The 24179-nt window shown below is 46.1% G+C and overlaps 1 protein-coding gene across 1 annotated transcript in view; it reads left to right on the top strand.

Moving 5' to 3' along the window:
* LOC137306132 (uncharacterized) overlaps positions 1–24179 on the top strand; it is a 61567-nt gene that overhangs the window by 10334 nt on the left and 27054 nt on the right. The window contains exons 8-11 of the mRNA XM_067975191.1: positions 9239–9401; positions 16019–16092; positions 16198–16270; positions 19981–20637. Of these exons, the coding sequence (XP_067831292.1) occupies positions 9239–9401; positions 16019–16092; positions 16198–16270; positions 19981–20637 (967 nt within the window). The remainder of the gene's footprint in view (positions 1–9238; positions 9402–16018; positions 16093–16197; positions 16271–19980; positions 20638–24179) is intronic.

Genomic DNA, 24179 nt, shown 5'->3' with positions numbered 1-24179 from the left:
AGTAAATGGGATTAGGGAACGATTCTCGCATTGGCGTTCCCGATCAAATCAAACACTTTGGGCTCGATTTTGCGATCGCGTTTCCGGCGGGTTCCCAGCGGGGTGGCCACGAAAATCCCGATATCCGGTCACGTGACCGGATCGCGAGGAAATCCCGGCCACTTCCGGGTACCGCGCTGACGTGCGGGGCTGCGTGCGCAAGCCCCGCTGGTGGGAATCCCGCAGGCAATTAAAGCCAGCGGGGTTCCACTTGAGTGTACTTACCTTGCTCGTTGTGGTCAGTTAATGAGCTGAAGCAGCTGTCAAAAGAGGAAGTGTGGGATTTTAGGTTCAACGCAGTGAGTTTCCCACACTGGGGGAAACAGTACCTTTCAAACCAGGCGTGTTGCAGCCAGCAGCCTGTGGCAGGTGCCAAGGTGCGCTCCACGGGGGAGAGCCCTCACCCACGCAGGAGGCCACCACGTCACATAGGGCAACCCCTGCCCTCCACCACCCCCCGCCAAGCCAGAGGACAGACCGACACGAAACCGCAGCCCCAGTCCGAGGACCCACCCACCTACCCTGCACAACCCCTCAGACCAACACCTGCCAGATGGGTGGTGCGTTGACATCGTCGGAGGACGAACAGGATGACCAGACCCAGCAGCCTCGCAGTCCACGCCGTCCGCCTCGGAGAGGTGGGGCCCCCCAACACGGTGCTGCGGCACACCCACCTGCACAGCAGGAGGGAGGGCAACCGCAGAGAGAGATGCGTCGCAGGAGGCACTACCCTCCGCACAGGGTGTACAGAGCGAGGCTCAGCTTCATGGACCTCTCCGAGGAGCAGTGCATACGGAGGCTCAGAGTCAATCGCCAGGTAGTCGCCGACATCTGCAGCCTCCTTAACGACGAGCTGCTCCCTGATGGACCAAGCAGCATCTTCTTACCTGTCGCCGTCAAAGTCACCACTGCCCTCAACTTCTTCACATCCGGTTACTTCCAGGGTGCCACCGGGGACATCACCGGGGTCTCTCAGTCCTCTGCACACAAGTGCATAAGGCAGGTCACCGATGGGTTGTTCCGCAGGGCCTCCCACTACATCAACTTCGCCATGGACGAGCGCAGCCAGACGGAGAGGGCGGTTGGATTCCATGCCATGGTCGGCTTCCTACGGGTGCAGGGTGTAATCGACTGCACCCACATCGCAATACGGGCACCTCCGCATGAGCCAGGGCTGTTCATCAACAGGAAGGGGTATCACTTCATGAACGCCCAGCTCATCTGTGACCACCGCCAGAGATTCCTACACGTGTGCGCCAGATACCCCGGCAGCTGCCACGATGCCTTCGTCCTCAGGGAGTCCGCCGTCCCGCCCATCCTGCAGGCACCCAACGCCGGCAACGGCTGGCTCCTCGGCGACAAGGGGTATCCCCTCCACACGTGGCTCATGACACCTCTGAGGAACCCCATCACCGAGCCGGAGCGTCGGTACAATGACAGCCACACTGCTACCAGGTCTACAATTGAGCAGACCATAGGGCTTCTCAAGATGCGCTTCAGGTGCCTTGATCGTTCTGGGGGAGCGCTCCAATACACACCATTCAGAGTGGGACGAATCATAGTTGTCTGCTGTGCCCTGCACAACATGGCCCAACAGAGAGGGGTGCCGCTGGAGCAGGCCCCATCCACACCCGCCACCCACATTGAGGAAGGCGAGGGCGAGGAGGAGGAGGAGGAGGAGGAGGAGGCGGAGGAGGCGGAGGAGGAGGACGCGCCAGAGGATGTTGGACGACCCATGCGCCGCGCCGCGACTCACCGGGATGGTCGCCGGGCCAGGGAGGCACTCATACGTCAACGGTTCTCCTAGAGTCACAAACTGTGAGGCGCTCGCATCTCCTCACCTGCACATGCGAGCGGCCATACCAGCCCCCTCCACTGACGAGTGCTGCCAGTAATCCTGCACCCACAGCAGTGTGCCCAATGGGTGGCAGCAGGTGTTCGCCGTCATGATGGCCTCCACGGAACGCACCTATTGCACAAGCCGTGGAAGAATGGACGAGAGGTGGCAGGAGTGGTGAGAATAGACTATTTAATATCTCGAATGTGACATGATATCAGAAAAAAAGTACGAAATAATAAACACCCTGGTGTTTACCCTTTGTGATTATAAGGCCTTTGCAATTCTTCTCCGGGAACCCCTACGTGGTGCTACCCCTGTGGCTCCAGCAGAGGTAGTGGCAGGTTGCTCGTCTTCTTGCCTTGACCGGGTAGATGCTTTTGGCGGACGGCCCCTGGGTTTCGGAGCCCGTGACGGCACCTCCACAGACTGCTCCTCCTGCACCGGGGCAGGGGCAGACTCGGCCACCTGGAGAGGAGGCACCATTGCGGGTACTGGTTGAGAGGTGGGCGACGGGTGGGATGTGGGGGCGCCTTGAGAGGCGTCCCCGCTTCCATGTCCCCGGTCACCATCATCCCTCTCTTGGCCTCGGCCCACATCACCCCTTCCACCCTGCTGGACGGCAGTTTGGATGGCATGTGTGAGGCCTTGCAAGGCCACCCCTAGTGTATCCCTCAGCCTGTTGATGGCGTCGGAATGTTGCTCACCCTGAATCCGTACAGACGTTGTCAGGGCCTGCATGGACTCGATCTTGAGCTGTGCGTGACGCTCGAGGGAGGCCGGCCTGTCCTCCACCGCAGACAGTCCCGCACCTACCTGCTACACTGTGTCGCCGGTACCCTCCTGTGCCTGCACCACCAATGCCCACATGCAGGAGGTGGACTCCTCCATCGCCTGCGCTATTGTGGACAATGCGCGTGGCACCTCTGCCAGTACCTCAGCAATTAGCTGGTGGCCCTCGACGACTCTCCTTTTCACTGGTGGCCCCCTGGGTTCAGCATCTGGGTCCGGCTGAGCAGAGCCTGGAGATGAGTGCTCCCTCCGTCGCGGACCCTCCGCGGCTGCCCCTGCCACCAGGGTCTGCTCATGCTCACTCGTGCGCGGTGACTCACCAAGTGCTACCCCAACTAGTTGGCGAGGGGGACCCACCGAGGTGCGTGTCTCTGCGCTGGTGGATGGTTGGCTCTGATGTGACGATGCACCCTCAGAGACCGCCATGTCCTCTGAGGAATCGCCCTCCACGATCGCTTCACCCAAAGACGGACCTGCAAGAGAACAGAGGGCACTTTGAGGCATGTGGACCAACTTGACAGTGCGCCTGATGGCAGGTGATGAGACGGTAACTCGCGATCATGGGTGTTGAGTGTCAGCTTTCCCTTACCGGCCGTTTCGGCAGCGACACACTCGCCATCGGCCACCGACAGGCAATGTCGCGTGCGGGCGAGGTCGAGCGCCTCCACCTCTGCGTCGGTGAGCTCCACCACTTGCGGCGGCCCACCTCCGGTGCGTGCCCTTTCCCTATTGTTCTTGCTTCTCTTCTCCTGTGAAGGCAAAACACAGATGTGTGAGTGGGTGCGTCTTGCATCGTGAGACGCATCGAGCATCGGTGTGGTTGGGTTGAGCGTGGCGCGGAACGGATGGGAGGAAGCGTGGGCCACGTGCCCATCCCATTGCATGGGGATTGGGGTGTGTGGTAGTGTTCGGGTGGGGCCAGGGACGGTGGGTACTTGCGTGCACGGCGAGGATGGTGAATGACTGGCTGTGAGGATTGCTGATGGAGCGCAGTGGTGGCTGTGCAGGAGGGGGTTGTGATCTGCTTGGCGTGATGGTGGGGACGGGATGTGGGAGGGTGCGTTGGTGTACTCACCTTGCCAGACCTAGTCAGGTCATTGAAGCGCTTGCGGCACTGCTCCCAAGTCCTTGGGGTGTTGCCCCTGCTGCTCACCTCCGCCGCCACCTCTGCCCATGCCTTCCTGGTTGCGGCGGCAGGGAACTTGCGTCCATCTTCTGGGAAGAGTGTTTCCCTCCTCCTCCTCACGCCCTCCAGCATCAGCTGCAGTGCCAGATCTGAAAAACGGGGCGCAGCCTTTCCCCTTTGCTGAGCCATCGTCTCAAACCGCTTGCTTGTAGCAGGAGGGGCTTTGGGAGACTGCCCCTTTAACTGGAGCTCCTACATCGCGTCGACGGTACTGCGCATGCGCAGCCGGCCGGCACGCAGCTGGGGAGCGCAGAACCCGGAAGCAGGGCTTAATCGGTCCAATTATCCCGCGATCGCATGGGGGACGCACACGATAAGCCGTCCGCGTTTTCCACGCTTCCGGAGGACCACCCACTGGGAACCCGCAAGCCTGCTAAATTCGAGCCCTTTGTAAAAGAATGAGTTTCCTATGTGATTACACACCGAGATCAGAGCAGATAGTGCCCCCTCCCCTGTGGCATTAGGTCTCATGGGGTAAATGTTCAACATTGAGAAAGATATATGTAAGACCACAGTAATTGGTTGGATAAAAGATAATTTTGCGGGGATGAGAATGGAACAAGGGAAGGTAAGTTGGGAAAAAATGACAGACAAAGAAATAGAACAGCAGTGGGAAATATTTAAAATGGTGATCAATAGAGTTCAGGAGAAATATATCCCTCTAAAAAACACGAACAAACTAGCCAATAATCAAATACCATGGATGAATAAAGAGATAAGGATAAAATTGAAACTAAAAACGTCATATTCTAAGTACATAGACAATAAACGAGAGGATGACAAAAGGGAAAACGAAGAAGGTAGGGAGGATACGTGTTAAAGAAAGTAATTAGGGGAGCAAATAGGAACCACGAAATTAAATTATCAAGCAATAAAAAAATAAATAGTAAAGTATACTACAGACACGTAAATAACAAAGGCAGAATCAGGATAGGTATAGTGCCAATAATGGATGCACAAGATAATATATGTAATGACAGTGGAATGGCAGAATATTAAATATTTTTTATTATGGGTACTAAGAAGATGGGTATGACTTTAGGAGAGGAGATCAAAACAGGTATAAAGGCATTTAAGATAGAAAGGTGTGAGATAATTGATAAATTTATCAAACTTAGAGAGGATAAGACTCCTCGTCCAGACAGATTACATCCGTGTATAATAAAATATTTTAGGTAGAAGAAAGCAGAGACACTATTATATGTATAAAACAAAGTGATGGAATAGTGCCAGAGGACTGGCGGGCAGCTAATGTTTTTCCTGTATTTAAAAAGGGAGATAGAACAAGTCCATGGAACGAATGGCCAGTTAGCTTAACGTCGGTGGGAGGACAGATAATGGAAACTTTACGCAAAATTTAATAGAAAATCATCTAGAAATCGAAAATATAATAAAGAATAGTCAGCACGGATTTCAGAATGGAAAATCATGCTTGACCTACCTTACTGAATTCTTTGATTGAGTAACAGAAAGAGTAGAGAAGGTCATGTAGTAGATGTAATATAATTGAATTTTCAAAAGGCCTTCGATAATGTACCCACTGTAGACTCATGACCAAGATCAGAGCGTGTGAAGTCCGGGGACAGGTAATAGAATGGATAGCAAGTTGGCTACAAAACAGAAAACAGAGAGTAGGGATTAAGGGTCGCCATTCACACTGGCAAACGTAGATAAATGATGATCCACAAGGATCGGGACTGGGATCACTGTTGTTCACAATTTGCATCAACGATTTGGACTCGGGAATTGGGAGCACAATTTGAAAATTTGCGGATGACAAAAAAATACGGGGTACAGTTAACACAAGGGAGGAATGACAAGAATACGTTAATAAACGTGCAGAATGCACGCCTAATTGGCAAACGAATTTCAAAACAGATAAGTGTGAGCTGGTGCGTTTTGTTACGAAGAATAAAGAGGCCAAATATTGCTTGGATAGTAAGAGTGTAGTTGGGGCAAAGGAATATGGGGGTACAGATATACAAATTGCTAAAATTAGCGCTGTAGGTTAATAAGGCCATAAAAACGGCAAACCAAGCACTGGGGTTCACTTTCAGAGGGATAGAATTGAAAAGCAGATAAGTTATATTAAACTTGTATTGAAACTTGGCTTGATCTCACTTCGGGTACTGTGCATAGTTCTGGTCTCCATATTATAAAAAGGAGGTAGAGGCATTGGGGAAGGTGCAAGAAAGTGAGAGGATATATTTATCAGGAAAGTCTAAACAGGCTGGGGCTCTTTTCTCTAGAAAAGGAAAGGCTGAGGGGTGACCTAGTAAAGGTCTTCAAGATTATGAAAGGGTTTGATAGGGTAAACGTAGAGACAATGGGCACGATTTTACCGTCGGGTTTCCTGTGGGTTTCCAGCGGGGGGGCCCGAAAATCCCGATATCCAGTCACGTGACCGGATCGCGCCACGATCCCGCCCACTTCCGGGTTCCCCGATGACGTGCGGGGGTGCGTGCGTGGCCCCCGCTGGTGGGAATCCCGCAGGCAATTAAAGCCAGCGGGATGCCACTTGAGGTTATTTATTTCGCTTGTTCAGGTCATTAACTGACCTGATTAAGGGACTGTGTGTGATTTTGGGGAAACATGGGACTGTTTCACACACTGGGGGAAACAGTCCCAGTTTTACTGGACGTGTTGCAGCCGTCAGCCTGTGGCAGCTGCAAAGGTCCATTTGACAGGTAGGGGGGAGGGGAGACACTCACCCATTGCAAGAGGCCGCTCTGTCACTTGGGACAAAGTGTGGCCTCCACCAGCACCCTCCTGACGGTCAAAGTCACCAACCTGCACACTCACCCCGGGGTGCGGAGGCATGTGCCTACCTTGCGGATCCCCTCAGATGTACATATTGCGGATGGGGGCCGCCGTAGCTGCAGTCATGACCTCCTCGGAGGGTGAACAGCATCACCAGCCTCGCCATCCACGCCGTCCACCTCTGACACGTGGAGCTCCACAACAGAGTGCTGTGACACATCCACCTGTACAGCAGGAGGGAGGGCTACCGCAGAGAGAGACGCGTCGCAGAGGGCACTACCCTCGCCACAGGGTCCACAGACTGAGGCGCAGCTCCCCGGACCTCTCCGAGCAGCAGTGCACACGGAGGCGCAGATTCACTCGACATGTAGTCGTGGAGATCTGCAGGCTCTTTCATGCCGAGCTGCTCCTGGCTGGCCCCAGCACCATCTGCTTACCCGTCGCTGCCAAAGTCACCACTGCCCTCCACAACTTCTCCTCCGCATCCTTCCAGGGTGCAGCCGGGTACACCGCCGATGTCTCTCAGTCGTCTGTGCGGAAGAGCCCTGCAAATACACCTGCACCTACTCTGCAGTAACACAATGGGTGGCATCAGTGGTGGGTCCTCATAGTGATACCCAGGAGCGGGCATATTGGATACAACATACAGGATTCGCGGAGACATGGCAGTGGTGGTGCCAATATAATGTGTGATGTTTGTTGCTCTGAAATTCAATATAGGTAACACCCATGGCAAACCCTCAGACACCCTTGTGCATCCCCTTCATGCTCACGACACGTTTGCCGTACGCTGCCTACTGCACATATGCGATGCATGCCCTGTGGCTGCAGCACAGGTGGTGGCAGGTTGAGTGAGGCTGGCCGTGAGGGAGATGCACGAGAGGGTGAGTATGGGATAGAGCCATGAGATTGTATGAGGATTTGGTTGCGTGTTAGTGGCGGGGTGAGTACTGGCGAGGTGAGTAGGTGCAGGTAAGATGAGGATGGGGTTTGAGTGGGTATGAGGGGTGATGTGACAGAGTAGTGTTGGCGGTGCCGAAGGAGATGTGGGGTGGGGGCAGTGTTGTGGCAGACGGAGTGTAGGGGAAAGACTACGTGTTCTCACTGTGGCTGACCTACTGCGGTCACTGGAGCGCCTCCTGCACTGTATGCAGGTGGGCGATATGTTGGTGATGCAGATGACCCCCTCTGCCACCTCGAGCCAGGCCTTCTTGGTGGCAGAGGCAGGCCGCTTCCTCCCGCCCGCCGGGTGGAAGATCTCTGTCCTCCCCCTCCTCCTCACCCCATCTGATGATACCTGGGGTGAGGCATAATTAAACTGGGAGCAGCCTTCCCCCTGGGCTGCTCCATGCTGTAATTTGTTCCATTGGTTGCAGCATCTGTCAGTGGAGGACTGCCCCTTTAACTAGAGAGCCTCTCGATGACAGATCGTACTGCGCATGCGCAGCCCGCCCGACGCGCAGACCAGCAGCGCGGGAAACCCACTAATTTCACCGGGCGCGGAGGCCACGCACCCGAAACCCAACCCGCAGGAAACCCGCAGGCCTGCTAAAATCAGGCCCAATGTTTCCTCTTGTGGGGGCGTCCAAAACTAGAGATCATAAAAATAAAATAGTCGCTAATAAATCCAATAGGGAATGCAGGAGTAATGTCTTTACCCAAAGAGAGGTGATTCACTAGTTGCTGCAATTTTCTACAACCCGAGACGGCACTTCAATAGTTATTCATTGAATGGCATTGCTTAGGTCTTCATAATCATAGAATCATACAGCACACATGAAGGCCATTCAGCCCATCGTGCCCGTGCCGGATCTTGGAAAATGCTCTACAATTAGTCTCATACCCCTGCACCACCATCGGCTCCCCACCACCTCTCGCACTTTCCCGAAAGCACTGCAACTTTTCTCCTTTCCAACCATATATCCAATTACCATTTGCAAGTTACAATTCAATCTGCCTCGACCACGCTTTCAGGCAGTGCATTCCAGATCACAACAACTCGCTGCGTAAAAACAAATTCTCTTCAACTCCACTCTAGTACTTTTGGCCAATTATATTAAATGTGTGTCCTTTGGTTACCGACTCTCCAACTGGAAAAAGTTTCACCTTATTTACACTATAAAAACCTTTCATAATTTTGAAGAAATCTATTAAGTCCATCCGCTGTAAAGAGAACAATCCCAGCGTCTCTCGTCTCTACGTATAAATGAAGACTCTCATCCCTGGCATAATTCGGGTACATCTCCTCTGCACCCTCTCCAAGGCTTTGACAACCTTCCTAAAATGTGGTGCTCAGAACTGTACACAATACTCCTGCTGGAGCTTCACGAGTGATTTGTAGAGGGTTCGCATTACTCCCCTTCATTTGCCATGTATGCCACTGTTGATAAAGCCCAGCATCTCGCATGTTTTTTTAACGTCCTTATCAGCCTGTCCTGCTATATAATTGCAAGTTCTTTCTTACATGCATGAAGACTTCACTGATCATCTCATGGATCGGCGGCAATAGAATACTACCAGAGATGCCATAATATGATTTGCTCTGCAAAAGACAGCACAGTCCAATTGCGTTCAATTCATGTCCTTAGTAGCTCCATATCTAACACAAATACCTTTCGTTACAGAATGTTGTTCGGATTACAACCCCTGGCCTTGGCATCACGAAATCAACCAAACCAGATCAGAATGAAGGGATTCTGTCCGCATCTATCAATATCTCAAACTTCCGCAAACAGGAACGATCTATCCAAAATGAGGACATCTGCGAATATGCAAAAATAAAACATTGTTAACAGGAGTTACGTTGACAGGGCAGATGGTTTGGCGACCGGCAATACCTTCAAACACCTGAAATAAAACAGACACCTTTTCGTTGCAATAAGGACTGTCAAAATGGACACCTTTCAGAAAATATATGGAAATGTAACCACTGCTCTTTTTTGGAATATTCTGATTTTCAATCACAAAGTAGATATAATTGAAATACAGCAGGGAATGTAACTTCTCAACATTTTTCTGTGAACTGTTTTAAAAAGTATGCCCCAAACCATTTCTAACATTGTCTTTGCCTATTATTCTGCTTGAAACCATTCCCCGACAGTATGAACCCTCACGACAGGGGATTAGGTTGCAAAAAAAAAATTGCAATAAAACACGAGGAAAATATCTTTGCTTCCTGCTGAGCCTGAATTAAACAAATTTAAACGTACCCTCCGAGCAAGCGTAACTGCAGGAGACTCGAGTGTAAAGCACTGCAACTTGCTGGTGGAGCAATGATTTTGGGCGTAGATGAGTTCTGGCGAAAGGTCCACAGATAAATGTAAAAGAAAATTGATTTGGAATTATTTGATTTATGTCCTGTTTTTGCGTGTATCTGGGTGCACATTCGTAGTGGTTCGTACTCTGCGTGGTGGTCGCAGTGACCACGGTTCGAATCCGAGTCATGACAGAGTTTCATTTACCTCTTTTGCCCACTGCTACATAAGCCAATAGAAAACATCAATCCTTATTACCTGAAAAAAATAATTTTGTTGATGGTGAAAGCCTTTTCACTCATTTCAACTCCTTGCATCCTCTATGCTCCAAAATTCAATACCGCCTCTTATAATCATAGATTCATACAGCACAGAAGGAGGCCCACTTGGCCCATCGTGTCTGTGTGGGCACTTTGAAAGAACTATCTAATTTGTCCCACTCTGCTGCTCTTTCCCTATGGTCCTGCACATTTTTCCTTTTCAAGCTTTTGTCCAATTCCTCTTTTAAAGTTATTATTGAAACTGCTTTCGCCATCCTTTAATTATTGCATTCCAGATCTTAACAACTCGCTATATTAAAAACAATTCTCTCCATATCCCTCTTCTATTTTTTTGCCAATTATCTTAAATCTGTGTTCTCTGGTTGCCTACCCTACTGACAGTGTAAGCATGTAAGCTAATGGTTTAAAACAAGCATTCACAATAGGAGGGTAAAAGTTCAGCATCTCCCTATGAACAAGGACAATTCACACGGCCGAACATCAGGGAGACCATAGAATAGATAATATTAACGACAGAAGGTGGTTTACACCTAAACAAGAGATGTGGTTGCTATGAAATCGACATTGGTGGGGCCGTGCAAGGCCGAATAAGGGGGGTTGTACACAGATGAGAAGTACACATTCCTCAGAGGAACATAACAGCTTGTAAACAGAGATGGAAGTCGTGATCATTAGCTACATTAGGTAAAACAGCTTATCTTGAGTTGGTAACGTGGCGTCAGCACGGTGGGAGGACCGATGACCATGCGGTGCTGACGTAAAGATAGGGCATGCTCCCTCCCAGAAAGTGAGAGCTCTCAAGAGGGTACGGTTGGAAGTCCATCAGGTTGTATTGATTGCTTGTCCGTTTAATGTAATCTGTAGACAGTTGCATTATAACTATAATAATGTTGATTATAATGTTAATGCTGTAATGCATCTCTGTTGTAAGTCAATCTGCTAAACTTGTTATTTTATGACCACTCCGGCTGGAATCTATCAGGAGTTATTGTTGATGGATTAACAAACCATAGTTGCGACAGTGACGGAGAAACCCGCTAACAAAGCAGTTTCTCTCTATCTACTCCATCAAAACCCCTCATTATTGTGATCAACTGTATTAAATCTTCCCTTTGCCTTCTCTGCTCTCAGGAGAACAATCCCAGCTTCTGTAATCTCTCCAACTGAAGTCCCTCATCCCTGTTTCCATTCCAGTAAATCTGCTCTGCAGCCTTTCCAAGTGCTTGACGTCCGTCAAGGTCTTGGATCCATCACAATACTCCAGCTGAGGGCTAACTAATGATTTATAAATGTTTGCCGTCTCTTGGAAATGAGAGCGGTCGGATTTATAACGACATTTTCTTTTGGAATTTTGTGATACAAGGGATGTGCTAACTGAACAATTGCGTTTTATTTGCATGGCAGTTTGCTAACCAGAGTTAACGTTTCAGGTCGATTACCTTTCATCAGAAGGGGAAGTGCAATTGCACGCATGCTGCAGCGCGGCTAAGCGGTCTTTTAAGCATCAGTCTCTGCAATCGTGTCAGTTCACATCTCACTGCTGCCAAAAATTCTGGCACTGATTATTTGGGTCTCTTGCTTTCTTTTCTAAGCGCTACAAAGATCAGCATGTTGTTGTTCGATGTCACTGCCGCATCTGATGTGTGGCGCCGTGATAATATAATGGTTCGCACTTTGCGTTGTGTTGGGCCTTTCTGGAGGGCATCCCATCTTCCATCCTCAGTAAGCTTCAGCTAATCGAAAGCCCTGTTGCCCTTATCCGAACTCGCAATGTCCCATTTACCCATCATCCCTGTGCTCGCTGACGTATATTGGCTCCCGGTCCTGCAGCAAGTCAATTTTATATTATTGTCCTTGCATTCAAATTACCTCACCACTCTCCACCTCTGAAACCTGCTCCCGCCCTCCAACTCTCTGGGATCTCTGCGCTCCTCCAATTCTGGCTTCTTGTGTATACCGATTTCCTTCGCAACTCCATTGCTGGCCGTGCCTTCAGCTTTCTCGACCCTAAGCACTAGAATTCCCTCCCTAAACCTTTCCTTTCCACCTCTCTCTCGTCCTTTAAGACGCACCTTGAAACCTACCTGTTTGTCCAAACTTTTGGTCAGCTGTCCTAATATCTCTTTATGTGACTCCATATTAAATTTTGTTTGATTACGCTCCTGTGAAGAGCCTTGGGACGTTTTAATACCTTAAAAGTGCTGTATGTATCGGGGAAAGATTTCGTCTCGGTTCTTGAAGGTAGCTCATGTAATAGTAAACTGCTGCCACCGTATGGCGCTATAGTAATGAACCCTACCCCTCACACATTCCTTAAATTCTGATATCAAAGGGTAAGCATAAACTCTTGTGGCCGAAAAAAACAGTGAAATTACAACTAGTAGTAAATCTACATGTAAATCCAGTTCCCAAAGAGTTTCAAAAAACAATGAATAATCTCACCCTCTATTTGACCCTTGCCCAGCTCTCTTGGACTTGCAGTTCAACTGTCAGCTAGAAATCTGACATTCTGATCACTGCCCATCTTTTACTGCTGGAAAGTGTATAGGGGTCGAAATCTGAATGCATCTCAGTTGCTGTAATCACTTCCCAACACGGGCCCAATCGAAAACACTTTGGACAGGCACTCCCTGAGGTGACGCATTAAGAATGGTTTGCTGGGTGAGGTACTATGGAAACACATTTCAACAAGAAGATCAATCTTCAGGAAAGGAGAGGAAGAATTGGAAAAGTTGTGTAGGAAAGGCAGGGACCTGGGGTGAATACATTGATGTGCAAGAAGTTTCCTTTAAGATTACTAGTATAACACAATGTCACTTTATGCGTAATATTTGGACGTACAATAACTACAGAATGTAATCAATGACCAATGATAGAGCTTAAAATTAATACGCTTTGATAACCAATAACCCGGTTCAGAATTACAAGGTGAGAACGACCAGCAGATCCCGTACAGCCATGGCCACCAGGTAGTGAGTGAGGACTTTGGGAAGACAGCACTTTCATCAGGACAGGACCACAGTCGCCATTATGTCAACTGCAGGAAAGAGGAAAATTACTGACTAGACACCCAATAGAAAGCATCAGTTCGGTAGGATTCTTTCTGGAATTCAATGTTTCATTCCTGCATCTGTGGACGGAAATTAATCCATCCGCCTACACGGTCGCATTCTGGTGACTGAAAAGCGGTAATTTTAACCTAACTCGCCGGGCGGGAATCTCACGGTATCGAGTGGAAGGCCGGTTTTACACCCAGCCCAATATACCGCTCCATTCATTTCAATGGAGAGTAAAATTGGGGGTGAGGGAAAGGCAAGTAAAACCAGCGTTGCATCCGATCCCGTCTGTTTTCCGATGGACTGGTGAGGTTAGTTTCAAAATAAAACTAAGTAATAATTAAAATTTGCATGTAAAATACGAAGACAATCACCGTAGGTTACTGGTAAATGTAAAATACTATTTAGAATGGAACATATGCGGCGAGTGTGGGCACATGAAGCGAAACTAATTAAAATAGAGGTGGAAAAGCAAAATGAGTGCAAACGCGATTTCCGGATACGCCGCCTGAAGCGTGCCATTGAAATCATTAGCAATGAAAATCGGGCAGTTTCCAGAACCAGCGGCCGATCTGCAACACCTGTTTTGCAGCGGATTGCAATTTGGAAATTTACTCCCTTGTGGCAAGTTTTCCAAACACTACTTCAGAAAGGATGTAAAGGATATGGAGATGGTGCAGAGGAAATTCACTCAGATAATACCGGGGATGAGTAGCTTTAGATGTCAAAGCCGACAGGAGAAACTGGAGGTCATTTAATTAAAATAGGGGAGTTTAAGATAAGATCTGGTAGAAGTGGCCACAAATGTGAGAGGTTTCTATGAGTTAAAGAGGGGGAAACATTTTTCACCTGGTGGCGGAGCGGGGTAAGTGCAGGGCAGGAAATTAAAATCATCACCAAAGAAACACGGGAAAGGTATTGTTTGGTGTGTGTGTGTGTGGGGGGGTGGGGGGGTTAGTGGTGGTGATAGGAAAAGTATAACTTAGCAGAGGCCAGGGCGGAATCAGAATTCATAACAGCTTTTAATTGAATTGGACACGTGTTCCAAAAAGAGAAAAATACGTGGGGAAAGGGTGAGGGACACTTTCAGCGAGCCAGCAAAAAAAAAAACGGGCCGAATGGCTCCTCGCTGTGTTGTAAAGCAGCGACATTCTATAATTTTGAAACGAAGCTCTATTCTAGTCACTGCACTCAGGTAGATTGAGGTTGTTTCTAAATTGTGTTGCCTCAAAATCCGAAACATCTATTTGAATATGCCGTGTACACCTAACACAGACCGCGCTGTTCTGAAATAAAGCTTTGTTGGGATGTCACTAGTTGCAGTCTATGTCTCTATACTAATCTGACATTATTAGGGCCTGCTGTCCAGGAAAGGGAATGGTTCAGGAAAATTCTACCTTCTTATCGTTACGTTGTGCATCCAGCTAGAAATGGGTCTTATGTAGAAGGTGACCCGCTGTGATATCTTCTATAGTTGATAACATCTCGACACTCACAGTCTCGGCCTCTGATTGTTACCTGGGCGAATGCTGTGAACGTCTAATGAACTGAGCGCCTCGGTTAAACGATAAATTGATACTAAATCCTCCCACACTCAAACTCATGATTCCAAGAGGGAAACTGAAGCATACAGTTAAAGGAGTCAAGTCACATGCAAAGGGGGTAGTATGCAAGCGTAACGAAATTCTTAAAATTTAGTTGTTGAAATGGCAGAAGACGGTCATCACATTTGAAACATGGAAATAATGCCCTGGAAATTACTCTTTGCGATATTATCATTCGTTAGCATCATGGAATCATAGAATATTAGAATGATACAGTACTGATGGAGGCCATTCGGCCCATCGTGCCTGTGCCGGCTCTTTGGCGGAGATATCCAAGTAATCTAAACCCCCTGGTCTTTCATCATAGCCCTGCAACTGTTTTCCCTTCAAGAATCTATCCAATTCCCTTTTGAAAGTTATTATTGAACACGCTTCCTCTAACCTTTCCGGCAGTGTATTCCATATCAACTTGCTGCATAATAAAAAAAAATCCTCCTGTCGCCTCTGGTTATTTTGCTAAACACCTTAAATCTGTGCCCTTTGGTTACCAACGCTTCTGCCATTGGAAACAATTTCTCCTTATTTACACTATCAAAACCGTTCGTGATTTTGAAGACCACTATCAAATCGCCCTTCAACCTTCTCTGCTCTAAGGAGAATAACCCAAGCTTCTCCAGTCTCCCACCTAACTGAAGTGATATCCATGGTAGCATTCTAGTAAATCTCTTCTTCACCCACGCTAAGGCTTTGACATCTTTCCTAATGTGTGGTGCCCGAATTGAAAACAATTGATGAAGGAGAGAGCCAGTTATTTCCTCTAAATTAACCGACATACGAAATTTGCATGAGCATGTTAGGCTCCTGGAAGAGATAGAGCACTTTTTCCGAGATTGTTTATGGGAAAGCTCATGCTTGGCCTTGAGTCAGGTGGTTCCAAAGCAATACGCTGCCGTTCAGTACATTCGCCCACTGACCACATTCACACATGCACAATTCCCAGCAGTAATGAAGGATAATGATTTGGAGGCAGAACCTGGGCCGTTTGTCTGCCTTTCCAGCTTGCGAGCTGTGAAACAATTTTATCTGCCTCACCTCCAATCCTCGCACAGATCAGTCAACTCAGCACACACCAGAGAACTATCCTGGGCTTGAGATGCACTCTTGGACATTGCGTGCATCACCTTTCAATTTTGATTTCGGAAAGAATGTTACCAAAATAACTATTGATATTTTGGGCGTTTCGTTTTAAAAACGTTTAAAAATTTAAAGACAATCGTATTACAATCATTAGAATAGAAGCAACCCGCTCACTTTCTGTGTGCAAACGAGTGAAACTAACGTCAGTAATTATATTACCTAATTGTCTCACTGGAGGATTCGCTGATCCATATATTGACTCTCCCGCAAACCATGTTTTGAGGCAGTTGAAATGTAATCGCTTCTGACAGAAAATGCACGAGCCAGTAACTGGTCAGGTGTACGCTATTTACTATCCAATCCTTGCCGCTGTTGGTGTCCCAGGTAAGTAGCAATCTTATCAGCTGTGCAAACTTGTGCTAAACTGTTTCATTGTTCTTGCTGCTCAATCCGTCTGGGTGGGTGTGCATATAGTCACATATTCTGAGGTAACCGCTCAATGGCTCAGCTATCCTAATTTTACATTATGTATTTAATATAATATTTTATTGAAATTATAGTTATTTCCGCTCGAAGATAGACCACATTTCTTACACATTCTTCAAATGGCGTGCTACCTCGTGCCTTGAATCAGCCGTGGTAACGGCTTTTAAATGTATGTTGATAGATTTATACGTTTCGCTTTAAACTTCCATTGAGTGCAGATGGATATACAGAGTCCAAATGGAGGGGGTGAGGAATATTGATCTTTGAACTGTTCCACCATGTAAGCAAACGATTCATCTCCAACCAGGTAAATGGTTGTGGAGCTTTCAATCGTCTCCCCTGTTATTGATGTAAACTATTAAAATAATCAGAATAATTAAAGCAAGAATCCGATTTATTTACTGTATATCTGAAGTAAAATGTATTCAAGTTTCATCTTTATTTGTCAACCATTATAATTAATAATTATTTTGAAATAATATAGCAAATATAGTGAATTGGCTACAACTACCCCAGATATCTTTCTCCCCCTCTCTTCCCCTCTCTTACGATTTCTCGTATGCCTTTCTTTCACTGCCCCTCGTTCTGTTCCTTCTATCGATCTCTCTCTACTGTTTCGTACAACGGTTCCCGCCTTATTTTAACAATATTGCAATGCGAAGTGAAATGATTAAAACCTGTTAATAATATAACAGTATTTCATTCCAAACGCGAGTTAATTATTTAGTCACGGCGAATAATAACCACGTCTTTCCTGCAGTCTCGTTGTTCTACCAACACCACAGACAAAGAAGGCGAGCTGCTCCTTAATCTGTTTGCGAAAACAGAGAGGAATATTGGTTGGCGCACAAGTAACAATCAGTACAGTCCAAACAGTGTTTTACTGGGTGATACTTTGGTCTGTATTGGGCGACGTGTGTAATTGCAAGCACTAGTTGTTATTTTTGCAATTTGCATGATATTGTCGATGGCGCGGAGAATATAATTCAATGTTTTGGTCAAAGATAATAAGAAATTATTTTTCAAGTTCCCCCTGCTGCTCCGGTATCAGGTCTCACAGGCTCTGCCAGCCTTCAAATACCTGTCCTGTTAGGCATCCATTGATAAGGAGATTTAACAGTGTCTTGACCATAGAGGTCATTTTATTGATTAGCTACATCATGTCCTCGCCTGTCAATCACACTCAAGCGCGTTCTGTTCGGACTGCTCAGAAGTAACAACGTTGATTGATGTCCCTTCCTCCACCGGTATCTCTGATTCTGTCTGTGGTATCTGTGTCACAACATCTGAGATGGACGGCCGGATAACCCGAGGCTGAATCCGGGATATTCCGTGATTGTGTAACTCAGTATAACATCTGACATGTTACTCGTCCACTGACCCATCAATAAAGTTCGGGAGCGTTAAGCTTATTTACGATATAATCTGCTTGGAGGGCACATTTCAACATGTAAATTCTGCTCGTTAAATATAAAGTGCAGCTGAAATTATATATCAGTTATGCATCACCTCCCCACCCTCCTCGCCTCGTTGGAAAATCAGGACAAGCAACAGGTTTGCCGCTTGGCCGAATCAGTGATGTGCCAAATGCCCTCAGATTTGGAAACCACGCGTGCTCAGTCAGCGGCGCTTTCATCATCGCAAAATATTCCTGTCTGATCTGCAGGCACAATCCGATTTCACTCACTTCAGTCCACCCGCCACTCTCCAAATCTCGGATCGTTCCCGGTGGCGGCAAATCCCGATATCTGTGGTGAAATAGGTTTGTTCTTTTATTGGGTTTTTCCACCTTTATTATTCATTGGTTTCTTGTTAATCTCAAGCTCGCTTTCTATTGAATTTTATTTCATTCACTTAACAAATTTCAGATTTTTTTAAAATTATGTGTTTGAAAGTCATTTATTCAAATTAATTTTAGTGCACTCAATCCGGCATATCATAACTCACTTTAAAATTGATTTTTAAATGTTTTCTATTCCAATTTTAGTACCAGATTTGATTTCCGGATCAATCCCTCTTCGTATGACTTCCAAATATCGTGTTAAATTAACCAACCCCATTTATAGTTTAAAGAGAAAGGGAAGAAACGAATCGAACGCTTTTCACGAGCTGAGGGTGACCTGAAGCGCTTTACAGCCAATGGAGGATTTTGAATTGTGGTCACTGCTGTAATTTAGGGAAACGCGACAGCCAATTAGTGCACAGCAAGCTCCCACAAAGAGGCGCCGACCAGATAATCCGGTTGAGTGCTGTTGGTTGAGGGAAAAATATTGGCCCGGGCATTGGGGCGTGCAGCATTCCCTTAGTACTGCACGGAAGTGTCAATCGAAATTATGAGCTCAAGTCTCTGGAGCGGGCCTTGAACCCACAACCGTCTAACTCAAACGTGAGAATGTTACTTACTGAGCCTCGGCTGACACGGTTTTAATTTGCAAACTACATTTACTGGGAAAATCTGGCTATTTGTTTCCAAGCGGAATGCGGTAATAAAGTTTTGAAGTGAACACCTACTGGTTGCAAACTGATACTTCTCTTAAAGTCTTTTATAACCATTTGTTTCCCGAACTTGAAAAATAAATTTTCCAGCAAGGAAACGGCAGCTGCGGCTGTAGGAACGGTGCTTGCTCTGAGCTGTTTAAAAAAAATCCTCTGCTACTTTAAGTTACCATCTGATATTGGGGTTTCCAGCTGCATTATTCATTAATGGTATTGTTCATCTCAAACTCGCTTACTATTGAATTGTATTTCATTCAATCAGATTCATTGTTGTTTATTTTATTATTTATGTAAAAATTGTTTATTCAAATTCATTTTATGGCTTTCAATTCGGCATAACATTCATTTTAACACTGATTTTAAAACTTCTTTCTATTTCATTTGTAATACCAGATTTTATATCCGGTGGTCTTGCTTCTTCTAATGAATTCCAAGTGTCATGTTACATTAATCCACCCCATCTATATTTTGTATTTGTTTTTTTAAAAATATATATATTATAAAGAAAGAATTCCCAGCCTTTCACGACCTCAGCGTGTCCTAAAATGCTTTACAGCCAATGAAATATTTTTGAAGTGTAGTCGCTGTTGTAACATACGAAACGAGGCGGCCAATTAGTGCAAAACAAGATTCTACAAACAGCAATATGATAATGACCAGAGAATCTCTGCTACTGATTTTGGTTGAGGGATAAATATTGGCCAGGGCAACTGGGCGGGGAGAACTCTCCTGCTCTTCTTCGAAATAGTGACCATGGCCTCTTTTATGTCCGCCCGAGAGGGCAGATTGGGCCTCGGTCTGACGCCTCATCTGAAAGACCGCACCTCCTTCAGTACTGCACTGAAATGTCAACCGAGATGATGTTTCACGTCCCATGAAGTGGGAATTGTACCCACAACCTTCTGACTCAGAGGCGAGAGTGCTCCCAACTGAGCCGCGGCAGACACTGTTTCTAATTTTCAACCTACAGTTGCCAGGAAATGCTGGCTATTTCTTTCCATGCAGAATACAAAAAGGAATTTCTGAAGTGAACACGTGCTGGTTGCAAACTGTTACTTTCTCTTAAAGTCTGCAAAGAATTAATTATCTTTCTTTCTTTCCCTCCCCTACAGTCAACATCGTGGCGATTGTGATCCTCTCTCGAGGAAAGTGCGGTCTCTCCAAATGTATCACTCACTACCTGGTGGGCATGGCAGCGGCGGATCTATTGGTTGTCGTCACTGGCGTTATACTCAATCGGATGATTGACATTTACTTTCCCGGAAATTTTCTGTTGCTTACTCCGATATGTAGGACCAAAACCGCCCTAGTTTATGCAACCAGAGACTTTTCTGTCTGGTCAACAGTCGCTTTCACCTTTGATCGCTTTACAGCCATTTGTTGCCCGAAGCTGAAAACCAAATATTGTACGAAGGAAACAGCAGCTGCGGTTGTTGGCACGGTGATTGCTCTGAGCTGTTTAAAAAACATCCCCTGGTACTTTGTGTATGAACCTCTGTATACAATTAACAAATTGCCGTGGTATTGCCGGATAAGATCAAGCTTTTATACTTCACGGCTATGGCTAGCATTTTCTTATTTCGACTGCATCGCGACCCCTTTTCTGCCATTTTTTGTTATTTTGCTACTTAATGCTCTGACCGTAAGATATATATTAGTGGCCAGCAGAGTCCGCAGGGCATTGCGGGGCAACACGAGCACTGAAGAGAATCCAGATCCTGAAATGGAGAACCGGAAAAAATCCATTATTTTGCTCTTCAGTATATCCGGTAATTTTATGCTGTTATGGCTGACGTACACAGTCCATTACTTGTATTATCGAATTACTAAGACTTATTCGTTCACGGGTTACAATGACCCGGTTTATATCCTTCAAGAAACCGGATATATGCTCCTGCTTTTGAGCTGCTGCACAAACACGTTTATTTATGCAGTGACCCAAACTAAATTCAGAGAGGAGTTAAAGAAAATGGTGAAATATCCAATTAAACAAATTGTTAATTTTTTAGATAATTAGAATAAAAATGGACTTGCTGGAATTTTATTTTAACTTGTCGTGTCCCATCGCCCTCTTGTGAGGTTATGCACTTTGGCAGGAAAAATCAGAGAGCAAGTTATTATCTTAATGGCAAGAAACTGGAAAGTACTGCAGTACAAAGGGATGTGGGGGTCCTGGTGCAAGAAAATCAAAAAGTTAGCATGCAGGTGCAGCAGGTGATCAAGAAGGCCAACGGAATGTTGGCTTTTATTGCTAGGGGGATAGAATATAAAAACAGGGAGGTATTGCTGCAGTTATATAAGGTATTGGTGAGACCGCACCTGAACTACTGCATACAGTTTTGGTGTCCATACGTAAGAAAAGACATACTTGCTCTCGAGGCAGTACAAAGAAGGTTCACTCGGTTAATCCCGGGGATGAGGGGGCGGACATATGAGGAGAGGTTGAGTAGATTGGGACTCTACTCATTGGAGTTCAGAAGAATGAGAGGCGATCTTATTGAAACATATAAGATTGTGAAGGGGCTTGATCGGGTGGATGCGGTAAGGATGTTCCCAAGGATGGGTGAAACTAGAACTAGGGGGCATAATCTTAGAATAAGGGGCTGCTCTTTCAAAACTGAGATGAGGAGAAACTTCTTCACTCAGAGGGTAGTTGGTCTGTGGAATTTGCTGCCCCAGGAAGCTGTGGAAGCTACATCATTAAATAAATTTAAAACAGAAATAGACAGTTTCCTAGAAGTAAAGGGAATTAGGGGTTACGGGGAGCGGGCAGGAAATTGGACATGAATTTAGATTTGAGATTAGGATCAGATCCGCCATGATCTTATTGAATGGCGGAGCAGGCTCGATGGGCCGATTGGCCTACTCCGGCTCCTATTTCTTATGTTCTTATGTAAATGCCCCCTTAACCTTCTCTGTTCTAAGGCGAACAAGCACAGCTTCTCCAGTCTCACTACGTGACTTTAGTCCCTCATCCCTGATGGCAATCTGGTAAATCTCCTCTGCACCGTCTCCAAGGCCTTGACATCCTTCCTAAAGTGCGGCGCCCAGAATTGGACACAATACTCCAGCTGGGGCCTAACCAGTGATTTATCACATTACTTTACGTTCAGTTTGGTAGCTATCCTGAACTCCTTTTCAGCTCTCTAACTATTGAAGTTGAAAGGGAAGTAAAATCAAGAATACCCATCATGACCAGAAAAATCTCCAGATGAGCAGCTGGAAGTGTTTGCATAGCAGATTGTAACAGCTGTTACAATGACTGATTCGGAATACCGACTGCAGCAAGAACAGGATAGTGAACAGCATGAAACGGACCAATTGCTGGTGCATGCATTTTCTGTGAAAAAGAACGTTGCCTGTTGGTGCTGGTGAAACAACTGTTTCATCACGTGCTCTCTGATGTCGCCAATGGATCTCATATATAGTTGATATAAATCTTCAGTGAGGCAGTGAGGTAAACTTTTTAGCGATGTGAATTACAGTCAATAATTGGCCGTACATTAACTGTTTAATACCATAATCAATGCCCAGTTATAGTTCTTAGAATTAACGCGCTTTACCAACGCCGTGTGTCCATTTTGTTTAATATATTCCACTGTGCGTTCATCGGAGAGACCAATGTAACAGGCAATATACTTGGAAATATTTTGCCGTTCCTTCATCGTCATCCTCAAAATCCTGGAACTCCCTCCCTAACAGCACTGTGGGAGAACCTTCACCACACGGAATGAAGCGGTTCAAGAAGGCGGCTCACCACCACCTTCTCAAGGGCAATTAGGGATGGGCAATAAATGCCGGCCTCGCCAGCGATGCCCACATCCCATGAACGAATTTTAAAAATGCTGCAAGTAAGGAATCATTCACGATAACGTCTTTTTTTTTCGTGTTCAGTACCGTTTGGATGTTTTGTCAATCGCAAAATGATATTTTTAACTTTTTTAAATTTTGAAAAATAATGCGGGTTGAGAGCAAAATCGACAACTCAGAAATGAACCTTTTTGTGATAGCTGATGTTGAATGGGCTTCACGTCATACTGAAAGACAGTCAGGATCAGGGTAATTCCATACAGCTGCGAAACACTTACTAAGCCTCTGGAGAGGGTAAACAGCACATCGTCCCACATGATTATGAAGGAACGGGGATTTCAGTCGGTCTTTCTGTAGAGGAACTTCTGTCAATTATGCGCCACTGTTGCTACATTTTTACAGAAGTATGATAATTTCTGGACGTAGTATTAATATAGAATTGGCATTGTGTTAACGTATTACATTAGTATACTATTCGGCTCTCCCGTGTTCCCAGCAGAAATTCATGCTGGAATTGAGTAGCGGTAACCTTATCCTGGATGTCCGCTTCATTTGAGCATCGCACCCACCTGGGGTATGGGGGCACTAAACTTACCCGGATAACAGAACCCTGGAGAAATAAAACCTTGTTAGCTTGTAACATGATAGTTTCAGGACCAGTATATACCCCTAAGGGGCAAGAGCTCTACTTAACAAATAGAGCAGCCCTGGTCGACAAAGGAGGTAATAGATGACATAAGACTAAAGGAAAGAGCACATAAAAGTGCAATGAATAGTGTAGATCCAGGGGACTGGGAGAGAGATAAAGAACAGCAAAGGAAGACAAAAAAGATAGTAAGAGCTGCAAAAGGGGAAACAAATTGCGAGGGATATCAAGATTAACACAAAATTAGAAGAATAGGGATAGTTAAGGGTAATGAGGACCCTTTAAAAAGGATGCGGGTAATATTCCAAATACAAATAAGGAAATGCAAACTTGTTGAATAAATACTCTGTGTCAATCTTGTGTCAGTAAGATAATATACCTGACATTCGAGGGAAACTAATAGTGTATCAAGGACTGGAACTCACTAAAATTAACGTAAGCAAGGGAAACCTATTAGAAAAATAATGACTGACAAAACCCCAGGACCTGATGGTTTCCAAACCCAGGGTGTTAAAGGAAGTAGGTGAGGAAATTGCAGATGCTTTAGCCATAATCTTCCAATGCTCCCTCAATTAAGGAATTGTCCCTTTGGATTGGACAATTGCAAATGTAACTCCATTATTTAAGAAATGTAAGAGAGAGACAACCCAGGAAATTGCAGACCTGTTAGTTCAACATCTGTTGTGGGGAGGTTATTGGAATCTATAATTAAGGACAGGGTGACTGAGCACTTGGAGAAATGTGAGCTGATTAGAGAGAGCCAACATGGATTTGTAAAGGGTAGCTCATGTCTAACGAACCTAATTGAATGTTTTGAGGAAGTATCTAAAGTAGTAAACAGGAGAATGTCTATGG

Source organism: Heptranchias perlo, chromosome 42, assembly GCF_035084215.1.
Source record: "Heptranchias perlo isolate sHepPer1 chromosome 42, sHepPer1.hap1, whole genome shotgun sequence".
Lineage (NCBI taxonomy): Eukaryota > Metazoa > Chordata > Chondrichthyes > Hexanchiformes > Hexanchidae > Heptranchias > Heptranchias perlo.
The sequence above is the reverse complement of the archived record's forward strand: the minus strand, read 5'-3'. Positions and strand labels throughout refer to the sequence as shown.